The 17605-nt window shown below is 41.6% G+C and overlaps 1 protein-coding gene across 4 annotated transcripts in view; it reads left to right on the top strand.

The window, feature by feature from the left end:
• USP36 (ubiquitin specific peptidase 36) overlaps positions 1-17605 on the top strand; it is a 523175-nt gene that overhangs the window by 42588 nt on the left and 462982 nt on the right. For 3 of the 4 annotated variants that reach the window (XM_069199675.1, XM_069199676.1, XM_069199673.1), the window contains exons 2-3: positions 10504-10769; positions 10902-11119. In XM_069199675.1, the coding sequence (XP_069055776.1) occupies positions 10513-10769; positions 10902-11119 (475 nt within the window). In that variant the 5' untranslated portion in view covers positions 10504-10512. Of the gene's footprint in view, positions 1-10503; positions 10770-10897; positions 11120-17605 lie in introns of all 4 variants that reach the window. The other variant, XM_069199674.1, reaches the window with a different exon arrangement.

Here is a 17605-nt window from a genome sequence, read left to right as displayed (position 1 = left end):
GTTCTGAGATGATTATGCCAAAGAGGGGAGTTTAGAAAAGAGGAACAAGTAACAGATGGAGATAAACAATGAGAGCGTAGAAGAGCACAAGTATGTTTAAGAAGCGGGGAGGAGCTAATCGAAATATTATTATAAGTAAAGGACACCACCTCAAGAGGAGAAAACGGTAGAAGAAAAGAACATTCAATATCCAGCCATAAAGGGGTAAACGGAGAACCTGACAAGGCAATCCATCTAGAAGCTTGACGCAAACAAAAAGATTTATGGTAAAGTCGAAAATCAGGAAAGTTGGCTCCACCTTCCTGTTTAGAATGGCAAAGTTGACTAAAAGAAATTCTAGATTTCTTATTGTTCCAAAGAAATTTAGACAATCTTGAATCAAGTTGTTTGAAAAAAGTAGCAGGAAGAGGGACCGGAATCATAGATAGAATATATAAAATGATAGGAGAAATCATCATTTTGATCGAGTCAGGACGACCCCACCAAGATAAAAATAAAGGGTTGCATAATAGAAGGGATCTATTTATTTTCTCTAAAGCATCAGAGATAATTACTTCAATAGACTTTGTAATAGAAGAGGTAAACTAAATATTTAATCATGGATGTATTCCAATGAAAGCCAGTAATAGCAAACAGTAATCTAAAACAAAATTTTGTAAGATGGGGGATTTCAGTTTTATCTGCATTTATCTTATAACCTGAAATCAAAGACAAAATCTTCTATCTCCTGGAGTAGAGATGGTATCGAGATTTCAGGGTTTGAAATATATAGAAGTATGTCATGTGCATATGCTGTTAGTTTTAAGTGTTTCTCACCATATTGGAAGCCCTCAATTCTAATATTATTTCTAATACAGGATAAAATGGCTCTAGAGCTAAGATAAATAAGAGAGGAGAAAGCGGACAACCTTGATGAACCCCACAACCTAATAAAAAATATCTAGACAAATTTCCATTAACTAAAACCGATGCCATTGGGGAGTGATAAAGCAAAGAAATAAACTAAATAAAATGGGACCCAAGGCCATGCCAAGCTAAGGCTTTTAATAGAAAAGACCAGGCTATTCGATCAAAAGCTTTCTCAGCATCTATGGAAATTGCTGCTAGGGAGCATGAAAGAGTAGATGCTTTACTAAGTACATTAAAAAATATTCTAGAATTATCAGAAGCAAGTCTACCTTTAACAAATCCAGTTTGTTCTATCCCTACAATAGCAGGCAAAAGAGGATCAAAACGTAAGGCTAACAATTTAGCAAAAACTTTATAATCTGTATTAAGTAGAGAAATTGGCTTGTAATTTTTACAAAAATAATGATCCTTACCCTCCTTTGGGAGAAGACAAATAGTGGCTTCTTGAAACGTTCCCCCTGTTTATCCTGATTCTGAGAAAAACTGGAAAAGCAATAAACGTTTGGGAAGTAGAAAATCTGAAAAATGAAGGAAAAATTCCACAGTAAACCCATCCGGGCCAGGAGTTCTACCTTTTTTAAGAGAATGAAGAGCATTAAGAATTTCTGGCAAAGAAATATCTACTTCAAGAGAAGAAACATCAAATAAAGTCATATTGGGATTTGGAATTTTCTTTAAATACTAATCTAGCTGTGAAGCACACGGGACCGATTCAGGAGTATAGAGTGTTTGATAATAATTGACGAATTCAGCTAAAATATCATCATCCTTGAAGAGAAATTTACCAGTATCCGTAGTTATAAACTTCACCGTGTGGCGTTGTTTCCGGGCTTTTAAATAATTAGCAAGAAGTTTTCCTGAACTATTTCGACCTCCATAATAGCGGGCACTACTGCGTAAAAGAAAGGAAGAGGTATTATCCAAAGACAATTTATTAAATTGCAGTTTTGCTTGAATAAGTTCTTGCAAGTTAAAGGGAGAAGAAGAGGAATAATATTGATGGTCTAAACGTTTAATTTTTAGATGTAGAGATTGATGTTGTGCATTATAAGCTTTTCTTTTATTAGAAACAAAATTAATTATATGCCCATGAGCTGCAGCCTTAAAGGAATCCCATAACAATTGCGGGGAAATATGAGAATCATCCTTGAATTTAAAAAAACTCCTCTGCAAAAGCAATAAAAGATGTGGAAAATTTAGAATCGAGCAACAAAGAATTATTAAATCTCCAACTATTGGACTTGGGATGTACCGGGAGTAAATCGAAATCCGTAATGACTGCAGCATGATCAGATATATCCATTTGTTCAGTGGAGGAATTAATAAGGTTTTGGGGAAGTGATTTTGAAATAAAAATATGATCAAGTCTAGATAAGGAGCCATGTTGTGGAGAATAACACGAAAAATCCCTGCTATCAGGATTACAGATTCTCCATGAATCAACTAACTTGCATTGTGATAGAAGTGCCTTAAATTGTTTATGCATTTTGTGGGGAGAAAATTTGACTATGGATTGCCTCTCTACAAAAGGGTCAATAATCTGATTGCAATCCCCTTCAAGTAGAAAAAAATCATCATTATATTGCATACATTGTTTAGTAACACTGGGCCAAAAAAGATAATCTGATTGAGTAGGACCATAAATGTTACCAATAGACAGTGTAATTCCATTAATAATTACATTCACAAAGAGCCATCTGAGTCCTGAGAAAGAACACTGACTGATAATTTTTTATGGCAAATCAAAATTACTCCATTTTTCTTTGTGGATGTAGGAGAAGTAAAAACATTACCCACCCAACCTCTTAAGTTTCATTACTTCAGGATCAGTCAAATGGGTCTCTTGTAAAAGGACCAAGTCTGGATTATATTTAGCTAAATGGGATAAAATTCTCTGCCTTTTTTATCGGATTAATAAAACCTTTGACATTCCAGGAAACATCTCTGAATTTACATTACATAACTATATATACACACACTAAGGGTCTTGTAAAATAAGTTACTGAAGAAATATATAAAGGGATAGGAAAACAAGAATAACAAAGGAAAGAAAGAGTGAAGAGAAAACAATAAGAAAAAGGAAGGAAAATATTCAAGAGAAAACGAAAAGACAGTACCTGCTAAATAAAGGCGACTATAAGAACATACCTGATATGAATGAACAAAAATTAAGATCTTACTTCCATGCCAGGAAAGCTGTTATTCGGATTTTGCTGCATTAAGGACTTTCAAGAGATCAGTAAATTCAAGAAAGAAAATAATCACTCCTCTTGGTGTAAATAAAGGAGAGTTCTGAGGATGATGTCCTATACGATGTGCCCTCTGAATGTTCAAAACTGTAGTAGATGGTAAATCCACTAACTGTGGAAAGAATGAAGCAAAAAATGAAATCTGGTCACTTCCTTCAAGATCTTCTGGTAATCCATAAAGGCAAAGATTGTTTCGCCTATTTATGTTTTCCAAATCCTCAGTAAGTGACTTTAATTATGTTACTTCCTTCTCCAAAATTTAAATTTTATTTGTTTCGTCCTGCACATCACTAACTCTTTGCTCCAAATCAGAAACTCTCACTTCCATTTGAGACCACTTATTATCTAAATTCTCTATCCGAGAGTTGGTTTCTTCAATAAAAGGACGCAGTGCACGTATTTCATCAAGCTCAAGTTTAAGAGAAATCGGTGAAGGAGATTTCACTGGTGAAGGTGGATCCTGTTTAACCCTCTTATGAAGAGTTGTAGAAATACTCTGAGAAGCCTTAGACGGAGAAGATGACAGACATCTTTGGCACAGTAGAAAAAGATGCTGTAAAAGTATCCCGCTTTAAAAATTGTGAAAGTTTATCGGTGGAAGAGGACTGATGTGAAAAAGATATGTTTCTTTAATTTGCCCATATAAGGTAAAAAGCCTTCAAAAAGGAAAAAACTCCAAATATATATTGATAGAAAGGCAAAAAGAAGAAGCGTTAATTAAAGGAAACAGGAACTTGCTCACAAGAGTCATGATCCAGTCAGATGAGCACCTATTATAATGAGCAGTTAAAATTTAAGATGGCCGTCTTATGAAGTAAAATGTAAAAAGCATTTTAAGAACAAAAAAAAAGAAACAAGATGGCTTTCAAAAGAGTAAACTGCTCACCAAGTCTTCCAACGTACGTGCAAATGATCATAACGTCATTAAACCGAAGAAAAACGGTTCTGGTCCACAAAACGTGTCCGACGATGCACAGAGCTCTGATTTCAGGCGGCCATCTTTTCTGGCGGTTTGCGCTTCTCCATTGAAGGGCTTTTTTTAAGATATGGCGAGCCTGTAACAAGGAAACAAGAATGGAAAAAAGGAACTACAAAGGGAGCAGCAGACATGGGGAGGGTGGATGATATAGTACCTAACTGTTCAGGAGCAGCTGAAGGGCACTGATTAAGTTGAATTCATCTGTGCGTAGTCCTTGCTCCTCTGCATTAATCTGAAGTGAGATTGTGGATGCATTGGCCAAATGAGATGGCACCAAAGAAGGAGGCTGAAGCAGGCAAATAGTAAGCAACGGGTAGACGCTAAGCCCTTTTTGTAAACAAGAGTCTCGCAAGTGAGAAGCATGCACCAGCGCATGCATTCGCAGGCTCACCCCAAAATAAAGGCTTAGACTTTGCCATTGTTGGAATTGGCAAAGTCGAGGTTAGTTTTAAACTACTCTACCAGTCTGCAGTTCAGGTTGAGAGACATGTTTTACACTGTCCCACTCAAGGTGCACAACCCAAGTTGCTGTCCCTGAGGGGACACTTTTAACTTACTGGCCCTGAATATCATATACTATGGTCTTAAAAGTAAGTTAGCTTATGCCAGTTGGTTATAGGCCAATCAAACATACATGATTCAGGGTCAGGGCACTGGCACTGAGGTCTAGTTAGCAGGTCTCTGTGCACTCTGGAAAAACTAGCACTGTCAACCAAATGGGTTTTGGCTATGAGAAATCTATTGGCTTTGTCATTTATTTACACGTTTTTTACATTGCTTAAAGTACAATTTAAAAAAATGCTATGATGCAGCAAGCTCTGCTCTCATCATAGCACTTTTCTTTAACCTTTTAAGCCATGTTGCGAAGCAGCTCAACTGCTGTGCAACATGTAAAAAGAAAAAACATTGACAAAGTCAGTAGATATTGCATAGGTGAAACCTACTGACTTTGCTAATGCTTGTTGCTTTTAGGCATGGGGAGATTAAAGTGGTTTGCCCAGAATCACAGGATGGTGAGGAGACGCCGAGACTCAAACCTGGTTTCCAAGTTCCATAGTCAGCATATCTGGCTGTAACATTCTCCACCAGCAAGCAAATTGTCCTTCAGAATACATGAGATGCTTTGGCATCCTGAGTCTGTGTGCGACAGTGCACATGAATGGGTCAAGTGGTGATGTACTTTCCTAGCTGGATTCGTTGCCCACTGCTGGTCCCACAGCCAGAATCTGGCTTTGAATAGCTGTAACAGTAGGCTGAAGGTATTTGGGGACTTTGCACAACAAAAGGCTAATGCTTTCTCTGACAGTGGTTGCCTTATCCATAATAACCCTTAACCCATCCTCTTCTCATAATTGCACACTTTCTGTTTCCTTCTTTACTTATTTAACACACTGTAGTTTGGCTGTTATTTGTACTGCCGTATTTTATTTTATATTTAACAGAAACAACTTATCGGGACCAGCTGTCTGGGGGGAAGGGGGAAGGCTAGCAACTGATGAAACGGAAGATAATTAGGAGACCAAATCAAATATTGCACTAAATGTAGTTCAGCAGTGGCATTAGTGATCCAAGGAAGAAACATATGAATGTGTTTCATCATGCTCACAGCACAGCGAGTAAATCTATCACCAACTTATGGGGGAAAAAAAGTGCTATGTCACGATCTGAGTTGATTGCATCGTAGTGACTTTTTATTCTTTAAGCCACGTCACGCCGCTGTGAGAAAGAGTGCCTGCAGTGAAAGGACACTGACCACCACAAGCAGTACTTGGTCCAGACTCCTTGGCTAGATGAAGGCTCTACTTGAAGTCCAGGAGGGAGACTGGGAGGAGGCGATGCTGAACAATAGTAAGCAAGGAAACGAGAGTGACGTGAGAACTAGTCAATGATAAATAGTTTCGTGGGAGCCAGCCAATGGTAAATAAAGATAAGTAATGCACAGGCTTTTTTAAAAAAAACATAAGATTTAGCAAGCAAAGCACAAGGCCTGTGCAGGAAAAACCTTAAAAGAGCACCATCAGTCCAAAACGTTGGGGGTGATCAATCAAAAAGAGACATTTCCTCACTTGTCCTGATTAACAGAAAAGAGGTCCTATCTGGGAATTATTTTCCCTAATTCACAGTTCTGCATTCATTTGCAGAATAGTGAGAAGTTTTATTTGCTTAGGGAAGTTGAACATAGCATTTTGACTTTCTTTCAGTTCTGCAGAAAAACACATTCACAGTGATAGTGCTGCTAAGCTTCTTTGGAAGGTCAAACCAAGCATCTACCATTAAATCCTCCTCAGGTTGTGAAAATAAACATTGTAAACACAGAATCCTGAGCCACATTACACCTTTTTCGGTTTTCGTTTTTTACTTAATTTTTACATGTTTCTATGCCTGGTATTGTGTCCATGTACTACAAAAAAAAAAAGAATGTTCTTTAATGTCTTTACAATGGACTTTGCATTTAAAATTTGACTTGCAATAATACACTGTTGCATAAAACACTTTTTAATTAGCTCATTATCCCCAATAAAAACACACATCTCTCAAATGGTTGACAGACCTCTACATCCTCAAGAAAGCAGTGAATACTAAATTACTGACATTTAATTTGTGCAAATGATTCTGTACAGCACTAAAATCGAGCAGTTATGTCATATATAATTACACAGGGATGTGGAATTCCTATCGCCCGACGCCCGGGACATCTTGTTTGGGGTCAAGGGCAACAAGTTTTTATGTTTACTTTGTCCTTGGGACAAGTAGGCCCAACCCCCTGCAGCACAAGCCCTTTGGCTGCCTGATTACAGAGAGTGGACCTCTCTGCATTTGAGGTAATGTGTTTCCAAAAGACAATGCTGTTCGAACTTGTATTTATGGTTCATTATTTGAAAGCCTTCATTATTAGGGTGAGTGCTGTAAATAAATGCTTTAAGGTCACACTTCACTACTAACGTTGGTTCCAGTACAAAAAAAAAAAAAACGTGTATACACATGTTTGAAAAGTTTAGGCTATGAGGCTAAGTATAATGCTCCCAGAATGCTCTCTGATTATATGCAAATGAAGTGTCATTTAGTAAAATGTGTTGATGCATGCTAGTATTTCCCAAAAATATTTCTAATGGAAAATCAGTGTAACCATTTTCAACACGATTATGGGAAGCATGAAAATAAACAAACATTGACAAAGCCAACTGATCTGACATATTTTTATAAGTCTTTTAGTTTCATCAATGCGTGTCTTGTTTTGACATGGCTTTTGTAACACTTTATTGTTGTGGGAGCTACCAGGCCCTCAACATTGTAACAAACACTGGCAAACCCCCCCCCCCCCAAAAAAGTTTTGAACTCTAAAAGCACACCAGCGGCATAACAAAGGCCCAGCAGCCGCCCTCCAGGGGGCCCCTTCAGCACAGCACCTGCCCTGAGTGAGTCTGGAGAGGGGGCTCCTCCATGTTCTTTACAAAGGGGCACCCTCCAGTTTCGTTACGTCACTGATTGCCACTGTAGTTCCTGACACTGAACAAAACTACTTTGTGTGGCAATATGCTCCTTGTGGAAGAGCAGAATGTGATCACTCACAGTAAAGCCGGCCGAAAGAGACAGAAATAGAAGTTTAATAAAAACAAAATGTCTTTGTTAACACCAGACCTAATTAGGGACCAAGACCCACATGTAGGTAGCTTTTTGCATGTCGCAAACAGCGACTTTCGCTGTTTACGACATGCAAAAAGCACATTGCGATGCACAAACCCAGTTTTGCGATTCGGTAACCTGGTTACAGAATCGCAAAACGGGTTTGCGATTCGCAATTAGTAAGGGGTGTTCCCTTCCTAATTGTGACTCGCAGTGCAATGTAGGATTGTTTTGTGACCGCGGGCGCAAACCAATCGCAGTTTGCACCCATTTCAAATGGGTGCTAACACTTTCGCAAAAGGGAAGGGATCCCCATGGGACCCCTTCCCCATTGTGAATGTCACTGTAAACATTTTTGCAGAGCAGGCAGTGGTCCTGTGGACCACTGCCTGCTCTGAAAAAATGAAACAAAAACGTTTCATTTGTCATTTTTCATTTTTGTTATGCATATCGTTTTCCTTTGAGGAAAACTGGCTTCAATACAAAAAAAAAAAACTGCTTTATTGAAAAGCAGTCACAGACATGGTGGTCTGCTGTCTGCAGCAGGCCCCCATCCCTGTGAGGGCCGCCATTCGCGAGGGGGTCGCAAATTGCGACCCACCTCATGATTATTCATGAGATGGGCATTTGCGAAGCCCTTGCGAATCACAGATGGTGTCAGGGACACCATCCTACATTCGGATTTGCGACTCGCAATTTGCAGGTCGCAAATCTGAACCTACCTACATGTGGCCCCAAATTCTTAAAGAAAGTCACAAAAGTGCACCCATGGTATATGTCATACCCCTATAAAATATTTGTGAACTGTATTTTAGCATGGGTAAATACGATGTGTAGATTTGCTCATGTAAAAATCTATTGAGCATTTGCAAGTTCATTTTCCCTCCAGCCACTTTCTTCCCAACCCTGGAAGAAGTTCTAATTCTGCCATTGTCAGGAGTAAATGTCCAACCTTTCTTATTATGGGAAAATATTAGAGAGAAGCTGGTAAAAATCTTTAAAACATGCAGGTTAGTAGGTTTGCAGACTCAAAGGCATTCCAGCCCTAGAACTATTGCTTACTGCTTCCTCCAGCCCCAGTATGTAGATCTGCAGAAAGGTGGCAAAATAAGGAAATTGCTACAGTAGGGATTGAAACTGCAATTATTCAAGCCCTACTATGGTAGTAGCCCTGGCATAATCAGAGAGGCTATTATCAGAGCACTTACATAATGAGATTGCTGCCATAATTTGTCGCCACACTACATGGCACCAAAGGGACAAGTAGATCTTTTTACAGGACAAGTAGATTTGAGAAGCAACCTGTCCACTGGACAAGTAGATATTTTAATAAATTCCACACCCCTGATTACAGTACAGTTAACTGTGCAGGATGGGCCTAGAGTTTAATCTCTGGATTCAGGTGACATTTGTAATTTGCTCTGCCTTTTGGTTTACAAATGTCACCTCAACCCTTTAATATAGGAACTGCATTAATTAAAGGTAAATGAAGTTTATTTAAAGTAGATTGCTGCTTGACTGCTGTTGTGTGTATTTCTCCTGGAAATCGAGGGATGGATGATGGGTGTGGGGAGACAAGCGAGGTTGGTTCTTTTGTTGGTCATCGTTGTATTTTTTTTAATTTTTTTATTCTCTGTTTAATTGCATGATGCTGATGCTTGTATCAACCTTAGCTGATGTTTTTCATGTCATTACCATACGGGCAGAATACGGTGTACGACAATTGGAGTAGACCGGCCCCCACATTTATTCTGCCACGTCTTATGATTGGTGTAAGCTGTATGAAAAAGTAATCAAATATATAAAATAAGGTTATTTAAAGTAGATCAAATTGTTAATGTTAAAATGATTAGGTGATATAAAAATACAAGGTGATTGTTTTGAAAGCTTCAAGTGTTAAAAGATGTAACATATTTTATACCCTTTTTAAATGTTACACACTGTTTATAATTTCTACCCTTTATTGTTTAGCTAATATGGAGATTGAGAAATCTGAATTAAATATATAATAATGTTATATTTAGTTGGTGTTCTCCCCTGCAAGGAAGTAATCTTAGGAATCTTCAGTCTGCATTGCGTTTCCAGTTTTGATGTATTAAACTCTGCTTTCATAACTGCTCATATTCGTTTCTAGGTTCAGATATGTTCAGTTTTATTTGTACAACTGTTGGCAGAACATTGATGTGGTTGAAATGTATGCATATTGTCACATGGTCCAATCACTTTGAAGTTTCTTTGATTTGTACTTAATTTGGTTTCTCAGACTAGAGTCTCTTCTCCAAATGTGCTATTAGGAGCCTGTAATGTGTTTTTTATGGTGGTGCACAATCAGGATTATGCTCTGTAACTATCATATCTCTCAAAGCTTGGTTACTAAAGGAAAGGGTGTTACCTTAATGGAACATTTTGAAAAACCTAAAAGGGAAAGTGATAGTCTATTCATTTTGGGGCTGAATGTTGATCATTTTTGTGGCGTCTCAGTCTTCAAAGATGCCGGATGAGGTCCTTTTTATGTGATGTACTCTGTCGCTCACTGTCATTGCTGTTTATGATTTATTATGACAACAAGGTGCCTTAGCCCATTAAAATCTAAGCATTTTTTTTACTGCTAGAATGCCCTCATTCCCTACTACAGCAGTTTTTCTGTTGATTGCCTGCCATGTCGTTTGAAGGCTTGTCTGTGTATTTGGTGAGCAGTATCTCAGCAGTATGATCTGACCAAGTTCCTTTGCAATCCTGCAGTGATGCACCATGCCAATTGTGGACAAGCTGAAAGAGGCCTTGAAGCCAGGACAGAGGAATTCTGTGGAAGAGAAGGAGCTGGGCAAGCTCCTGGCCTCATCTGCCAAGAAGATTCTACTGCAGAAAATAGAGTTTGAGCCTGCTAGCAAGAGTTTTTCCTACCAGTTGGAGACACTGAAAAGCAAGTATGTGTTGCTGAACCCCAGGTCTCAAAGCACAGCCTCCAATATCTGCTACCAGCAGACACCCTTCAAACGAATAGGTAGGTCCAAAAGCAATAGCCTTTTGCACCGTGTGCAGTCAATGTTTTTTATGCAAGCTGCTTTTGGTGGCAGTTGCTCACAAAATGTTTTTCTGATTTCCAATATTGTGTGTTTTTTTTTATTTTCCCCAGGTAGTGATAATGGAATTCGTGGCTCTGTGGATGGTGTACCTACGCCGCAGAAAGTTCTCTTTCCTGTAGAGCGGCTGTCTACAAAATGGGAACGTATTTCCAGAGTTGGTGCTGGGCTTCACAACCTAGGAAATACCTGCTTCTTGAACTCAACTGTGCAGTGCCTGACCTACACCCCACCACTTGCCAACTTTTTGTTGTCAAAGGAGCATAGCCGGAACTGTGAGTAATCCCAGTTTGTGTGAACAATGGTACGTTAATGTAGGGTATTCTGTGTGTGTGTGTGTATACACACACACACCTACATAGAAAATAGGCAGACTATTGCTGCAGCTGTTTTTCAGATTTGGTATCTTGGTTGCTGCATCTGGGCCTCATTTATGCAGAGCCTTTAAGGCATTGAATAATGGGTGGGGTGCAGTAAGTGTAGTATTGCTACCGTGACCCACTCCTGTTTCTTCAGTCTTTCAACTCCTCATGTTTTCTTATTAAGCCACTGTTTTCTAACAAGTAATCTTTTATAGTCATGAAGCACCCATTTGTTGGCTTCTGAAACACTTTAAATAAGAGGGGGGAAAACATCTCCTCAAATGTGTAATTGCTCACAGTATTCATACTGTCTTACTAAGTAACCTCTATACCTGTTGCATTTTAGTCTGTTTTATAAGAAGCCAACTACCATTAGAATTAAATTGAGCATGAAGGATGTTTAATACAGTGAAATTGCACTAGGTTAAGATTTGATTTTCTCGTAACCATTAAGATAAAAATTTCCTTTAGATTGCAAACAAATTCTTCCTTAACAGGAAAAAATGTGAAAGATTTTAAGAAGCGTTTGACTGCGGTGTGCTTGCCAGACTTTAAAACACAATAAAGCCTTGTTTGGCAGAAAATGTCAAGATGCGATCTCTAGGAGCATAAAGTAATTCACTCATGGTATGAAAGGATGCATAAATGTGAGGTAATGAAGATAAAACTGGTTCTTCCTCCACCTGAGAAGTCTTGGAACCCTAAAAGGCTTAAACTCACAAGTCCCTTTCTTCTCTACAGACATCGCAACATTTGATGTAATTGCCTCTTTGAAACAGCAACAGTATTGAATCCTTTTACATTTTACATCACTGAACTGTTAAGGCCTCTGAGGTCTGTCAATGTCACTGACATTAAAACCTTTGACATAAGCCTCAAAACTCACCATTTATGCCTTGACGTTTTATATAGTTGAAACCTCTGTACAGTCAAAACATTGATAAATCTTTACCACAGATTTAGGGACCCTTCATTAACCATGCCACTATAGAACTGTAACATGGATGGTAATCTAGAGCTCCTTGGTGGTCTGGTAGATCTTCAGGACCCTTCTGAGATCAGCATTACTCAAGAAAGATATCATACTAAAACATGTTCTCATTTTAATCCGGTCTGTCTTACGTTGCACTTCATTGGATATTCCAACACGTCTATGCATCAGGGACGTCTGTAACCAAATGAAGGACTTGGGACTCGTAAGAATGTTTTGGCTGGAGAAGAAAACAAACTAAATAGACTATCAACTTCAAAGTCTGTTATCTGTCAAAAGCACTTAAAAACAAAATCGATGTTGACACTTTTTTCCAGGTCTTCATAAACCATAAACCTGTGATTCCCGTTTTCCTAAACTAGCAACCACCAAATAAACACACTCCTGGATGAGTAGACACCGGAAAAGTGCAAGTTTGAGAAACAATCTTCTTTATTGATGGCCTTTTGCCAGGATCCTTCTTTTAGCTATATGCAGACTTGCATTGTCCAGCTACTTCTGTGCCTCTTGATGGACAGAAATGGTGATTGGGAAGAGGGGGAATGCTTGGAAATAGTCTAAACCACTGGCAACTGTTATGCGTAGCACCCCAACTCGTACTTTCTCAGCCACACTGGTGCTCTACAAAGAGGCCTTTCTTGTGCAAACCCCTACTGACCCAGCTCCTCATGGGGAACAGTACTTAAATGTAGGAAAGATGACCTATAAGAGAAGCCAAGCAATCCCAGACCAATTTTGTGCCCGTCGGTGAGGTATAGATTAGATCCTATTGCACAGTGAGTCTGGGACACACTCCTGAATATTCCCATGGAGAGCAGGGAGCTGCTGATGATAATGCAGCGGTTTGGTTTCAGCTTTAAAATGTTGCTGTATATCTGGTGTAATTTACATTAGCATATGCATAGGGAAGAAGGTGCTCTAGCCACTTAACAAAAGGGTTACTGGAGAGACATTTAAGTTTCACCTAAAGAATGCATTTACGGTCTGTTGAAGACCTTTTGTGTAAACTACCAGTCTTTAGAGAGGGCAGACTGATATACTTGCTTGCTTATTTCCCTCCTCTGGAGCATAGCTTTCTTTACCACCCTTTTAATTGAATGACTTGTATCCATCTAAAGCTCTCAGTCTATCCACAGTCTTCTACTTCGCTCTCACATCCCTGCCTCCATGTTGCCTTCCCTGTTACTCCATTGATTTCCTAACCCTGCCTTAGTCCTCTAGGATTGTGCTGAACATGTAGGGGTGATTAGGCAAACGGGGGCTGAGAAAAAGGGGGGAGGGAGGTGACAAAACACTTTTTCTCCATGCAGTTTCCATAGGGATCTTTAGACGTGACTACACACCGAACCGCTAGACAGAATTAAACCAAATTTTGCAGAAAGGTAGCTTTCAGGTCCGAAAGCGCCCTTTTTGTGATTTGGTGTGAATCAGTTCAGTAGATTTTGAGATATTAAAGGAAAAAAAAAATATATAGATATCTTAGGGACTCAAATCCTCCAGGGATCAGACTGTATCTGATTGGCTGCCAACTCTTCGACCAGAAAATGATGGCAGCCGTTTTGGGACACTGACTCAGCTGAGTCCCAAAAAAAAGTAAAAAATAAAGAAAACGGGGCACAGTAGAAATATCCCCTCCTAATTTTGAGCAAAATCACATAAGGTCCACCAATCTGCATCAAAATTGAAAAAAATCTATGTTTCCAGCTTTTGTTTTTCATTCAGCCCCCGGATAGGCCATGCAGGTATGTAATATTTTGGATGGACACTTTAACGTGCCCTGGGGACAACCACCTCCCCGGGGCTTTGAAAACAAATTGGAGGGGGGCCGTGTGCACCCTCCTCTGTGGCCCATGAGGGCCCCAAGGACCACCTCCCTGGGGCCAGAAATACAAAATAGCTGGGGAGGAGGGAGCGCAGCTTCCCTCCCAGACCATTTTCCACCCCAGGGAACACCACTTCCCCTGGGTTGGCCCTAAATAAGAAAGGATGGGAGCTGTGTGTCCCCTTACCTGGAGCCACTAATGACCCTGGGGACCCCAGTCACCCAGGGCCGGCTCCCTGTCTCCTGAGGCGCACCCTCGGGAGATAGCAGTTTGCTTTTGCTTGGCAGAAAGCCGGCAGAGACTGGGGTCCAATATGCACTAAACCTTCCCCAACAAAATAACACTTAATAATTAGCCATTAAAATGTACTCCACTCAGGTAGACATTTTGCTCCAAACTGTGGTCTCCTTTTGGATAAATAAGCAGATGAAGATCCTTTCTGCTACTGATGCTCATTTCAAAGAAATTAAACGTCAACGGGAAGCACTTACAAATATAAAAATAGCCAGTGCCCCCAGCTGAAGCTCCGATTTTGTAAAGGATAAATTCGCCGAGCTTCTTAAACTCATCCAATGCAAAGCTGCAAACTATAACTCATGCCCTAAGGTAACTATTACTTGCGCCCTCGTCATGCACAGTTTTCTCATCAATAATTTCATTGCAATTATTGTAGTGACAATGTCAATGATGCCATAGGTGTCATCAATGATATATTATGTGGAGCAATTAGCTGTGAATGGCGAAAGCGTGAGTTACAGTTAGCTTAGGGCATGAGTTATGGTTACTTAAAATAACTAACTCCTGAATTTCTCTGGTTTTGTGTGTGTAAATTCAGAACCTAACTATAACGCCCCTCTATCCTTTGGTTTTTCCAGTGTTCCAGTTTATATATATATATATATATATATATATATATATATATATATATAAACACAACACATTATTGATAAATAAGGCACCCAGCACTCCGTGAATGTGCTAAATAAGGTTTAATGTAACCACACAGGAACGCGTTTCGCGTCTCCGCCTTTCTCAACCTGTGGGGGCCGCCATTTTTTCCCCATTTATATACAAGTGATTTTCTTAAAGCAACATGGTACCACAAAATCATAATAATGCAACATAAAATATCTATCATTATTTCTTTTAAACAAACATTATATATGACTATAAATGAGATTTCCCATGACACATTTCTGATGGATACAACTACCTGTGGATTCCTCACCTAATGAATTCTCCCATGGCGCCAGCATTCGACGGAAATCTTCTTCCTAGTCTCTGCACGTCGACGAGGACGTCACTCTAGCCCACGCGACGCCGTCTGACGTCATACAGGCAATAAGAGGTCCTCGACGACGTGCCGACGTCAGTTCCCTTTTTTCCGTGCATTCGAAACGGTTATCTTCGAGGGAGCAACTGTTACTTTTGTGGTTACAGTGTATTTTTGCTGCGTAGTCTTTCGCTGTGGTAATAATGTCGCAGAGAAAGTCTGGATTCAAGCCTTGTCGTGAGTGTGGAGGCAAGATGTCAGTGACGGATCCTCATTCCGACTGCCTTTGGTGTCTGAGCTCCGACCACGACGTCTCGACTTGTGATTCATGCCAGCACATGAATCCAAAGGCCCTCAAGGAACATGAGGCGAAGCTGTTTATGGCGAAAGCGAAAAAAGAGAAGCATCACAAGAAGTCTTCTTTGCCAAGACATCGGCGTCATCGAGACTCCCGGCGCCGTAGAGAATCACGGCGTCATTCAAGCAAGGAGACTCGTTCCAGGTCTTCGGATCGGCGCCGAAGGACATGGGAGATCAGTCCCACGGTTACGCCGCATCCTTCGACGCCGTTGCCCTCTCCGGCGTCTCCGACTTCACCTGGACAGGCGTCGGTGATTGAGGTATTGGAGCCTCAGGTGTTATCTCCGGCGTCGCAGACGTCGAGGCCGGCGTCGGGGTCGCCTCCGAGACAGGCACCCCAGTATCCGGCTTTCCCCACCCCTGGAGCCGATAGTTCCGCATTCTTGAATGCGATGTATGCCATCTTCCAACAGATGGCTCCAGGGGGTGCTCCGGCTGGGCCTTTGGCCTTTTCATTGGGTGATCCTGCGCCTCTTCGGCCGGCACCCTTTATGCCCTTTCTCCCTTTTGGGAACGTGGGCTCGGCGCCGGTGTCGGCGCCGGTGGCCGCTCCGGTGGCTTCAAAGGGATTGGCCCCGGAGATTTCCATCCCGTCGACGTCGGGATTTCGGCCTGTGACTCCTGTGGGTCCATCTGCTTCGACTGCTCTTTCGTCGGCGCCGAAGTTACCTGTGGCGCCGGACGCGGCGTCGGTGGCTTCTTAAGATCGGCGCCGATCTTCGACTTCGGCGGAGGCATTGTCGACTCCGCGTATTGAACAACGGCTTCATTCAAGGAGACGTGCTCTCCGTGTATTAGAGGAGCAGGAGTACCAACGAGCCCTGGAAGAAGGAGAGCTAGAGGACTCGGGTGATGGGCTGCGTGGTCTGGAGTCGGCCAGTGGGCTGGACACTTCCCCTGAGTGGGACCTTTCGTCCCCGGGAGAATATACGGAGGAGGCTGCTTCCTTTCACGCAGTGGTATGGAAGGCAGCTAGTTTTTTGGACCTGCCTTTGCCGGTGGTGGAGGCAAAACAAAACCTTCTAACGGAGGTGCTACATCCGGCCTCAGCTGTGGCGGAGCCTCTTTTGCCATTTAATGACGCTCTGCTGGATCCGGTGTTAGAGGTGTGGAAGAGGCCGGCATCTTCCCCAGCAGTTCAAAGAGCCGTGGCCAGGAGGTATCGGGCGGCTCCAACTGACCCTGGTTTTCTGTCTAGGCACCCTACGCCGGAGAGCTTGGTGGTGCAGGCCTCCTGTTCATCCAAGTCAGCGCCTGGTTCTTTCCCGACGGTGGTTGGGGACAGAGATTCAAAGAAACTGGATGCGCAGTCCAAGAAGATTTTTTCGTCCTGCAGTCTGGCGTTGAAGGCCACCAACGCAACCTGTATCCTGGGGAGGTATATTCATGCTCTGATGGATGACATTTCCTCATCATTTACAGAGCTTCCCCAGGGTCTTTTGGATGTTGTTTCAAATGCCCAGGCTGCTGCGACCCAGATTATCCAGACTGGACTGGATACGACCGACTCGGTGGCCAGAGCAATGGGCACAACTGTGGTGGCAAGGAGGCAGGCCTGGCTCCGTAACTCGGGCTTTTCTGTGGATGTACAGTCCACATTGTTGGATCTCCCGTTTGATGGGGACAAACTGTTTGGAGCCAAGGCTGATTCGGCCTTGGAACGTTTTAAGGAAAGCAGGGCCACGGCTAAGTCGTTAGGGCTCCAAGCTCCTTCTTCCACGGCCTCTTCCAGATTTTTCAGGAGGTTTCGTGGATTTGGGCGTGGCTCTTCCTCCTCTTCCTTTCGGGGAAGATATCAGCAACCTGCCTCTTCCCATCCCTATAGATCTTTTAGAGGGAGAGGTAGGGTTCGCACCAGAGGAGCCTCTCAGCAGCACTCTGCCTCTTCCTCATCCTCTGGCGGGGTGCAGCAGGGGAAGCAGCCTTAGGCTTCCACCATTTCCCACTCACTC

This window comes from Pleurodeles waltl, chromosome 7, assembly GCF_031143425.1.
Source record: "Pleurodeles waltl isolate 20211129_DDA chromosome 7, aPleWal1.hap1.20221129, whole genome shotgun sequence".
Classification (NCBI taxonomy): domain Eukaryota; kingdom Metazoa; phylum Chordata; class Amphibia; order Caudata; family Salamandridae; genus Pleurodeles; species Pleurodeles waltl.
Note: the sequence above shows the minus strand (reverse complement) of the source record. Positions and strands in the feature narration are given on the sequence as shown.